General features: G+C 32.1%; 1 protein-coding gene across 1 annotated transcript; it reads left to right on the top strand.

Moving 5' to 3' along the window:
* Positions 1-339: 339 nt before the first annotated feature.
* Positions 340-9,808, top strand: LOC139494315 (uncharacterized). Its single transcript, XM_071282482.1, has 6 exons — positions 340-428; positions 1,193-1,269; positions 3,598-3,682; positions 6,587-6,651; positions 8,168-8,254; positions 9,282-9,808. Exons 1-6 carry the CDS (start codon positions 340-342, stop codon positions 9,521-9,523), a joined length of 645 nt encoding a protein of 214 aa, XP_071138583.1. The 3' UTR covers positions 9,524-9,808.
* The last annotated feature ends 1,864 nt before the right edge of the window (positions 9,809-11,672 follow it).

The following is an 11,672-nucleotide window of genomic DNA, read 5'->3' as shown; positions in this document are numbered from 1 at the left end:
ACATTATTTGACCGCATGATACCTTAATCTGAATTATCTGCCCTTGCATTTGAGTTGCCTTCCAATATGTAGCAAAGTTGGAAAAACATTAATCAAACAAAAGTTTTCTGTTTTTTGTAAAATACAACCATAAATATAATAAAATATGTCATTTTTTATATTGAAGTGAAAGTTCTTACACATGAATCACCCACTACTCTAAAACTTAGCACATTTTATGAAGATCTAGAACTTGTTTTCTTGTATTTCCAAATCCAAGATGGAGGAAGACACCCTATCTACCTTAATATCATGTAAATATATGGCCTCATTGTACATCAATAACATCTCTATGTCAGGATGGATCGTATGATAAAGATGACACCAATTTTGGAAAACAATGACTACCATGACTACAAAAGAGTTGTCCACATCAATTTAGAGTGCAAGTATGTCCTCTCTGTATCCATAACAATGAATCGTCACTAAAGTCATTGGTTCATGAGTTTGTTTTTTTAAACAAAACTATTTAAATGAATCATTCAAAACTCACATGACTGATTCATATACTTTAAAATGAAAAGTACATGCATGAGATATTCTATTCTTTGAATGGTAAACTGTTAATATATTTTGTAGAATGATTGATTTTGTTTGCAGCCTAACGTCCAGGGGCAAATATTTCATTCATGTTCAGATCGAGTATATTTTTTCGGACGTCCCAGACTCCCAGATATCATTGATAATCGTTATTGATAAGTCTGTCTAAATTGACGAAATAGTAAAAATGTACATACTTATACAACACTTATTTCATTAATATCCCTATATATACACTGTACAGTTTTCGTTTGAACATTTGGAAAAACAGAATCTTAGATCATAAATGTAAATCCAAGGCAAAACAAGGTAATTTACGATTAAAATTCCATGTATTAAATGCATAGAGTTATATTTAGGAAGAGACTATTAAAACGGGGAACGAAGCAACGTAAACCATGATGTTTATATCCAATCATATTGTGTTAGGATGAACTGTTCTATGACAGTTTAGAACAGTTCTATGACAGATTATTCTGACAGTTCTTATGAGAGATTAGAAGTGATCTCCACTGTATTTGTATTAAAGTTTTAGTTGCATAAAATCCTTCCTAATGTTAACATGTATCCTGGCAGTATTTTGATCATACCTGGTTTTTTTTAAATATTGCAGATATATATTTGGTGTACAAAAACCATTTGAGTTATTTTGCTGTGACGATTTACAAGAGAAATTAGGAATTTGCAAAGGTACTAATTTTCTAATCCTAAATGCCACTTTTAATTCAACAAATTCTGTGAAGGTATAAAACCACTAAGTCATAGCCCAATTGCTTTCTATGTTAAATTCTGCAATTTTAAGCATTAGTTGCTACTTTATCTTAAGTTCAAATAAAGTGGCAGTTATTTCATGTGAAAACTGTACCTTATCCTGGCTTGTGCTGAAAATATTAACATACCGTTAATTGCATATTAGAGCGTACTGGTTCCCGGAAGTTTGATAGTACAAAAACAGGAACTTCAGTTCTGAACAACAGGCCAAATGTGCCCTCCTATCATAATTTCATTAACTTCTTTATTATTTAAAAAAAATCTTTTAACAAGGGTTCTACAGTGATCCCAAGTCACCAAGATTTCATTTGATACAAAAACTACCCAAATATATCCGCTATTGACAGAGATACAGCTATGCGTAGAAACTATATTGTTTAACATATGTACTACTTTCATGTATTGTTTTTCCGACCGGGCCTGAATTAGTGGTACTATACCTGAAATGATCAATGTAATCAAGTTATCAAATTAAATGACCTGTGCTTTTAGCATATCAAAAGGTAATGCTTGGGTTTATAGTAAACAAACAAGTATCATTTTGCATATTTCGCTAGCATAGGGAGAAATATAGATTATATCACTACAACAAGTATGTTACAATATTTTTTCACTCGAGACAGTTCTATTTTTATATTTAAAGCGCGAGGCTTGTTATGCTGTTTAAATAATTGAAATTTAACCGTTAAGAGAGACGAAATATCATCATACACGAAATATTATGGTGGAATCTGTTCTTCTTGATTTTTATCCTTCCAGTTCAAAGATCTGCAGAAATCTGCGTTCTTTATATAATAAAATTAACGGTACTAATTTTCTTGCACCATATGCGCATGTGACGACATCAGGCATGGTTGCATTTTTCATGACGTCACAATGGAAAATTCATAAGAAACCGAGAAAATTAGACGTCATACTTACATTCCGACCAATCATTTACTGAGACCAGATATTTCACTAGTGCTATTATTGAGGGAGGGTAGGAGGGGTCCTGATCCCGAAATCCCGGGCTTAAAAACACGACATCCCGAAATCCCGGGCTTAAAAAACACGAAATCCCGAGGTCCCGAAGTTCGAAGAAAGAATTCCCGGATCCCGAAAGGGTCATCCCGAAATCCCGAGCTTAAAAACACCCGATCCCGGAGTCCCGATAAAGGTCCTATCCCCCCTCATTATTGGATGAGCGTCACTGATGAGTCGTATGAAGACGAAACTCGCGTCTGGCGTACTAAATAGTCCGTTTAAAAATTTTGAAATTATCAAGAAACTAAAGTTACAACTTCAGAAAAGCGCTTTGGACGCAAGGAATTATTAAACGCGTTGTTTTTAATTTTTTACATCACTGGGTCGATACTGCTGCTGGTGGACTATCAGTCCCCGAGGGTATCATCAGTTCAGTAGTCAGTACTTCGGTACTGACATGATCTACCAAACTGGACTGAAATTGAGAAAGGAAATGGGGAATGTGTCAAAGCGACAACAACCCGACCATAGACTAGACAACAGTCAAAGGCCACCAATGGGTCTTCAATGTAGCGAGAAACACCCACACCCTTAGACGTCTTTCAGCTGGCCCCTTAGAAAATATGTATACTAGTTTAGTGATAATGGACGTCATACTAAACTCCGAAATATACACAAGAAACTAAAATTAAAAACATAAAAGACTAACAAAGGCCAGATGCTCCTGACTTGGGACAGGCGCAAAATTGCGACGGGGTTAAACATGTTATTTGAGATCTTAACCCTACTTTTGTCCGTTTTAAAATTTTTGAAATTATTAAGAAACTAAAGTTTCAAATCCCTCAGACAAAGATGGCTTTTGATGAATTTGGCTATTTATTTTAGGTATTGTTGACATATAGCTCTTTAACGGTTTCGGTACTTATACATCTTTGGATTTCAAATATTTGGCTTTGAGAGTTCCTGATGAAGTTAAATCCAGAAAAGCGCTACGGACGCAAGAAAATATTAAACGTGTTATTTTTAATGTCATTTTAAATCGTTTCTCCTGATAACTCTGTTGGAGCAGTGCCTGGGTAAGGAGCACACTCCTGTAAATGAAGTCAGTATAGTGTAGGTATGCACTACATTGTAGCATAACGTTTAAGTTGAGATTTGTGAACATTACGGAGCCGAGTTTGTCAAAACACAAAGCTTAATTATTCAATACTAGTATTTTGCAAAAGAGTAATTTATAAAATCAATTACAGCTATGATTCATGGTACTTAAAACTTTCATTGTAGAATGTTATCCTGGCTTTAAATCACGGAGAAAGAAATATGAGTACAGATGTATGAACTGGCGGTGTATTTGCAAGGATAATCAACGGTACATGTATATTAACTATCTATTTTCTAAACAATCCAACTAGAATAGATAATTTCGCATGTTGTATCTTTGTTTATTTTCCAGTATACTTACAAATGTAATTGTTTAAAATTATATAGAATTGATTGGATTTAAAATGTACTATGATCAAGGTGGAAAAAGTTCAACATAATTAAAAAAATGAAATTCGTTATTCATATTATTATAAACAAAAATTTCTTATTGAAATATTGGGTAATTGTGTACTTGTGGAGTTGATTTCATTATAAAAAAAACTTCTGCTGCAACAATTCATATACACCTCCTTAAGCTTCAATAGACTTGAAGAAAGTTGAAATAAAGCCATAGAAAAAACCTTGTCACAGTTTGTTAGTCATTACTAATGGCTATTCAATGTTAACGTCATGATTTATTGTGTGACACAACAGTAACCGTGTATAACGCCACATGCGGGGTGTCGGCTTTGAAGCAAAGAAAAACGATCAAGGTAAGTACAAGTATCAATATTTATTTTTATATAATTGTTAGTACCATAGTATGAATTGCGCAGAAGGAACAGAAACATGATATATTTCCTGCAAGCAGAAGCAGACGTTTTCAATGCTCTGTTTTCTCATACACTTTTCTCTAGTTTTCCGGGTTGTAGATTTTGAGGCTTCATATACTAATTTCTGGATAAATAAAAAATCATATCATGTGTCAAACTTTGCGTCTCAAGGGGCAGAGCCATTTTTTGAAAACTTTTGCTTATCGATCGACCTTCATCTGGTTCGTTGTTATTGAAACACACATACTCTGTTATTTTAATATGGATTACAAACTTAATGTATTTAATGTTGCATATATGTTTCTGTCTTTTAAGTAATGTATGTTTTTAATGTTGGAAAAAGAGAAAATAGCCTTAAATAGACAAATAATGGTATATGGAGAGATGTAAAATGTTACTTATTTTTGTTTTATACCTTTTCAGTACAAAACGTTTGAAAATACACGTATATACGCAAAAAAGGTGTACCCGATACATAATCAGATTATTACTTTTTAAATTAGCTTGCATAGAAAGAAATTCTAGTTAATGCTATGAACAGACCAATCTTTTATATTTCCGTGACTTTTTTCAATGTTGTTAATGCAAATGTAAATTTAAGATCAGAAATGATTTGCACATATATCTTTAATCTCAATATACCATATTTGTTTTGTATTTTTCGAGATCGTAAATGATTTGCACATATAACTTTCAGCTCAAAATTCCAAATTTTTTGGTATGTTTCGAGATAGTAAATGATTTGCACATATATCTTTAAACTCAATACATCATAATTCATTCATATTTTGAAATTGTTAAAAATAGATCTGTCATCGTTTTCAAGTTTTTTTCAGCTGTACTGTCATTTGATGATAAAGATGTCGGTTAGTATTTCTGTGGAGAGAGTAATAGAATTAATTTTTGGAGTGAGTGCATTTTGCGGCGTGCTCGAATGTTTTTTTTTTAGGAATCACATGATGAATTTGATAGGGTTTGACTGTTGGTGGCTTCATGCAAATCTTATATGGAGGCATCTGCTTCTTATTACAGGAACAATTTTATGTTTCGATTTCTTTCGTGTAATACGAGATATGGTTCTAACAATTCTCAAAAAGAAATTTTTATTCAAACATAGCCGATAACCCGCATGTTGTGTTATGAACTGTGAAAATGCCGAAGGAATTGTTATTATTGTATGACATCAATAGTTAAATGTGTCGCAGGATCTGAAATAGCAATTCGGTTTTATGGAGAAAAAATTATATAACATGCAAAAAGTATCGAGAATCGGAAATAATAATGATTGCAAAAACATGAAGGACATAAATTATAAAAAAAAACTGATGATAAAAGCTTGAATTAAAAAGGGTAGTTTAAAACAAAACAGTAAAAGAAATGCATAAGAGGCGTTAAACTGATTAGCCTGATAACATAAACATACTTACATATATATCCCGTTTCTGAGGGGGATAGAAAGATTGTTCACTCGACAAAATTCATATTCACAGGAGCTATGCACGAGTGATGTAGGACTATTCGATGGTCAAGTAGTCTTCATATTTCATGAAGCAAAGGGGAGGATTATTTTGTTCCTCTGCATTTAGTTTAACTTGTGTTTCCTCAACTTTCAAAACGTTAAATACATAAACCGCGCTAAAAGTTAAACGAGGAAGTCACGATGATCCGGGATTGGGGGGGGGGGGGGGGGGGGGGGGGGGGGGGGGGAGGGGGGGTATGCTTCTTCGAGGTGAATTTGAGGTTCTGTGGAATATGGTGATTAATAGTTTCAAATAATCAAATGTTTATGAAGCTATTTAAATGGGGATACAGTGGAAACACACTTATTTCTCAATTTCTCAGAAGGCTTATAGTATTTGAAAGCAAGTACAACTAATTATTTATAGCTGATGTAAAAATGTCAATTTATAAGATATATCTACATATGATATAACACGGCATGCACAGTGCAGGTAGACAACGCCCAAATAAACATCCTTAATATCTGTTTTCAAAGTTACATTGAAACACAATGGTCATAATTATTAATTCATATTTCAAACTACAAATGCGCACACCAATGGTCCACTAAGATTGTTTCGTTTGTCTTATTTTAACTTTCATGTGAAAAATATCACGCGACAGTTAAACGAGAAAATAAATAATTGAACTATAGCAAAGAACAATCCCGACGGTATTCATTTCGAATAATGATATCAAAGTTTAAACATTTCGCCACAAATCATTGTAGTTTTATAACGATTTGAAATTTTAAAATCAAGTGTTGTACTTGCGTCAAACAATGACAACATTAGGAACTTAAATTATGTTTCATATTATGTTGAACATTTTTGATTTTAAAATATATTTGTCTACAGTTGCCACAATGAGCATGGATGTATAGACGTTAAGCCATTGTACACAGAAGTTGACAGCAAACATGGTAAAGTTAATAAATCCTTTATTTAAACTTTATTCGAAGCAACATTAAAAACAAATGTTTATGATATGTTGTATAGTATGTTGTTTTTATATTTGTATTCTATATTATGAGGGCTTAATGAGAACAGAATTGGTGTGTCTCTTCCTCAAATCTGTAAGAATACTTGTAAATTTGCAGATAACAAGACTGAAAGTTGAAGACAATTACCTGTCCAAATGATCTAGGAATTAAAATTAGGTTAATCTTATTGTGCGAAAGATTGTAAATGTAAATATTGAGTTGTCTCATGTATGTCCTAAAACTTTTTTCAAACATTTATTATTGTTTTCTTTTGGTTTTCATCAATTACATATTATATTTGTATCATCAAATATCTTTTGCACATGTTTAACTAAGGCACATCACTTATGACTATGACATTCTAAGTTATATTAATGTCTTCTTTATCATAGCAATATTTTTATATTATAGAGATATAAACAACTGTATATATACTTGTACCTAAATATTAAATTGTAACTTTCTAGATTTGTTCAATCCAAAGACCTTATCAGAATGTATATACGTACCTGTACCAATAGCGTTCAAAACCAAACATTGATGAGAATGCATAACTACTCAAATATATGAATAGTGATATGATAAAAAAAAGGCCTTAAGCAAATAACTTGATCACAACAACCTTATAAATAAAGGCAACATTAGTATACCACTGTTCAAAAGTCATAAATCGATTGAGAGAAAACAAATCCGGGTCCAAACTAAAACCGAGGGAACATATCAACTATAAGAGGAAAAAAACGAAACACCAGATACACTGGAGTACAAAAAAAATAATAACGAAAATGCGACACACACATCAACTCAGGAGGCAATCTATAACATTAGACATGATTTTTTAAATCCGGAAGTTGTCTTTTATTACACTTTGATATAATGTAAAAAAATGTAAGGGTTCCACAGAATCCAGTGTCTGGCCTACTTTTGCTGTTAATCGCAGGCTCAACAAAAATGAGGGGAAAAAATTGATAATATTCCTCTTGATAGTATCTTTTGATTGAAGGAAGCTTCTGTCCAAGTTTGGTAAACATCCAGGATAGTTTAAGAATCTTTTAAATGTTTTTTTTTTAAACTTTATTAACTGCAGACTGCATGTAATGTTAACTGCAAGAAAAACTAAGTCCATTTATAAGTCATACAGGGAAAAATGGAATCCAGGATAGTTTAAGAAAGTTATTAAAATTTCAAAAACTTTAACTAAAGAGTGAATATTTGTGGACGCCGCCGCCGACGACGACGACGCCGAATATAGGATCGCTATATCTCGCTTGTTCGCCAAAATTCGAATGCTCGACAAAAAGTATTCTCTAAACACAAACATGTTTGAATCTGTATATATTCGGTATATTTATCATGAATATCGTTTAAAGTCAATACAATTCATTGTGTGCGCTTTATAACCAACATGTATGTACTTTAATATGACTGCATGAGGTGAATAATTGTTGTATTCCAGACGGTTTTACACCACTGACATTGACAAATGAACAAAGTGCTCCAACACCAGTGGCGGCAACAACATCTTTAACGAATGCAAGTTTAGGTAAGTTTTCAATTTTCGCTTTAATTTTTCTTACTGATAAAGCGAACTAGATATTTGACCTCTTGATCCCATGGAATGGGCTGTCGAATCCTTATTACTAATTATACACTTTCTACACTCCGTTTATTTAATAGAAAAACCTGACGAATAATGCACAAAACCTTTTATAAGAAAGAATACAAACAAAATAACAAAAACTAATTTCAACAGTCAACTAAATGAAATAAAACACTGTTTTATGCACATTTCGTACATTTTTTTTAAATGCCTCTTGTAAAACACATTTCATTGCCTTTTGTGTACGTATATAATGTGCACGGGGCACTAGCTACGAGATATATAAAACATCAAAAGTATGATTTTTTTGTTCAATTAAGAATTGAATGCTGCTTTTTGTAAATTTATTGGGGTGTAAAAGCGTTGACTGAAGTACATTTTGTATGAAGCGGGGAAGCGCTTCATACTAAAAATGTGCGCACGGTCAACGCTTTTACAACCCTATAAAGTTACAAAAAGAAGCATTCAATACTTATAATTACATTTTTTTTAACTAGAATCATGAAAACACGATTTTTATCAAGTTTTCATTTAATTTACCTGTGCACTTTATTGTGGGACCTCGTGTCATCATGAATGAGAAATGTTATTGTCTAATACAATTGTTTCAGGAATAGCACGTGATGTGCAGTTAGCCAATCAGAATAACGTATTATAATGAAACATACATCTAATGTAATTATTCATTAATGAAAGTGAAATAGTGAAATAATAATTTGCTTTTATCAGCTAAAATGGTTCAATTTTGTTAAATTTAGCTAATAAGCATTGATATTGAATTATTCACTTGCAAGTGAATTATTCGACCTCATTAAATCCGTATTCATGTGAACTTCATTTTAACCTTGTAGAAAGAGATAGAATAACGCGTGCATTGTCCGTATTCATAAAACATGTGCAAACAGAAGGAACACTGTAAGTCTGTTCTTTCATACTCATTATTTAACACTAAATAACTATTGTTTTGTAGGTATGGTAAAAACAGAAATCTTCATTTATTCGTTGTTTGGAGTCGGTACATTTTTTATTCTCTGTTTTATCATCGGTTTATGTGTATATAAAAAGTCTCACAAGGAAAACATTAACTCAAATTCAGAAACTATCCAAAATACAGGTGTTATCAATCGCATATACGAAGAATCCAATAACGTTGAACAGAACCAACTCGTCTCAAGAGAACGGGCAAGTGATAATGAATACGTAGCAATGTAGTGAGTTGTAAAATGGGTATTGGTTTTGTTTTGTGTGAAGACCTGTCATTCAAAGTCACAACTCTTGTTTCAGAGTAAAATGAATGGTGTATTTATATTTGAAATTACAACCTAGTTTGCAGCAGCTGGAAAACGTTTGTCAGGATTCGTACGAACATAATCATCCCTTTTCAGGGAACAGACAGTTCCCGATTAAGGGACCGGTCAAAATTTATCGTCACATAGGACCGGTGCAAAAAATAAAAACATTTAATAAAAGTTACAACCCTATCGCTTTCTGACTGAAAACAAAATGATGTCCTATGCCAACTTAGTAATAAAAAAGTCGGTGTCCTATTCTACTTTTCCAATGTATTGTAAATAAAAATATACTTAATAGAGGCATTTAACATATGTTGTCTTTATAATATGATCAAAAGCAACAGTTTCATGTTTTATTTTGTTGATTCACATACAATTACAGGCATGGCATTATCATAAATTATACTATGAATATAGCATTGAAAAAAACAAAGACATTTCATTTCATAATGCAATCAAACCACAAATAGGTGTTTGTTAAACTGAAAAATTAATGAAGCTGCATGTATCTTATATAGAATTTTATCAATACCTTTAAATATTAATTATAAAAACAAGCTTCAGGAGAAACATGAAACTCAATAGCATTTGGTTTACTCTCTATATATATTTTAACCTGAAGACCCATAGGTTGCCTTGGAATGTGTTTTTTATTGGGAATGGTAATAATTGCTTTAACGTTTTCTCATTTACAGAAAATGTACCTGATGTAACCCCCGAATTTTTGCTACTTTGTTGGATGATGTAATGTACATGATGTACATGATGTATGTTTGTTGCACTTCACCATATAAGTGAAATTAAATTTTACAGCAAAACATCAAAAAACTAATAGGCGAGTGTAATATTTGAAAAAGACGTCTAGTTAAGGACTTTAATGCACCCACCTAACACACGGCTAATTTTTTTTTTAAATGAAAGAATAATGATTAAACTTTGATTTTTGCCCGGTCGTCACAAAATCGTACGGTGCATGTTTTGTAAAATTGACGTTTATTTCAGAAATTAGTTGAAAATTATAAAATTACGACATGTTTTTCAAGCAAAGGAAATAAGTCGTATCTCTTCTTTTAGACATAATAATTAAGTGAATTAGATTCTTAAAATAATGAAAAACAATATTTATAACTGTAACTCCGCATGCTTTTGCATTCCTTCTAAATATTTGACATTTTGTACCAAAATTTTCATAATCCCGACCTTTTCGTATCTACAATTAAATGTTTATTAAATGTTTTTGCTCTCTATCCGTTTTAGAACACACCAAATTACTCGTCAGTTATCGTTTTTTCATTCAATATCAAGACTTTATCTCAACATTTCTTAAAATCACGAATTTCTGTAATTTTATGATGTTGGGTAAAATCACTATAATTTCCGGAATCGCTTATCTATTTCGTTATCGTTTTTACTGAATATATTAGTCGATTTCCGTGTACTTAATAGTGCTTTTAGAGTACGATAAATCATATTTAAACGGCTCTATTTCTATCTTTAACTTCAGTGTAGCTTAAAAAGATATAAAATCGTCCGAAATAAAGATCAAATCAAAGTAAAACATAGTTTTTGAGTTCTGTAGAATTCACCCCTTTCTAAATAAGGAATCGTATCGGAAAATTGTAGAAAATCTTCCGAGTCGTGTCAAATTTTCACAGTCCAGTTCACAATGAAACCCTTCCTTTGCTAAAAAGCAAAAAAAAAATATCCATTTATTGACACAGATGCATAGTCTGTCATGTATTTACTACATAGCAACTATGTAGTTAAACACTTAAATGAAGATACAGTTGTATTGCCGCAGTGGGAAAACTAAAAGAGGAAGATACAGTTGTATTGCCGCAGTGGGAAAACTAAAAGATAAAGTTTACAGAAGACTGGTCGATGAATATGAAAAAAATGAAAACATCCCATTTGAAAATACAAAATATCATAAGAGTTGCTATAAATATTTCAAAAGTAAGCACAACCTATCATCTTCTGTTTAGTCTGTACAAAGACTTTGTACTACATGTACCAATTTTACCGACCAGTCTCTTCTCATATATCAACGAGGGCAGTAGATCTACAAC

The sequence above is a fragment of the Mytilus edulis genome, chromosome 11, assembly GCF_963676685.1.
Source record: "Mytilus edulis chromosome 11, xbMytEdul2.2, whole genome shotgun sequence".
Taxonomy (NCBI): domain Eukaryota; kingdom Metazoa; phylum Mollusca; class Bivalvia; order Mytilida; family Mytilidae; genus Mytilus; species Mytilus edulis.
This window is presented reverse-complemented; position numbering and strand designations above follow the sequence as displayed.

What these genes read in the sequence shown, in the direction of transcription:
- LOC139494315 (XM_071282482.1), top strand. Translation starts at nt 340, where the DNA reads ATGGATCGTATGATAAAGATGACACCAATTTTGGAAAACAATGACTAC. An exon ending in ATTTGCAAGGATAATCAACG is followed by an intron (nt 3,683 to 6,586) that starts GTACATGTATAT and finishes ATTTGTCTACAG; the next exon opens with TTGCCACAATGAGCATGGAT. An exon ending in TTTAACGAATGCAAGTTTAG is followed by an intron (nt 8,255 to 9,281) that starts GTAAGTTTTCAA and finishes ATTGTTTTGTAG; the next exon opens with GTATGGTAAAAACAGAAATC.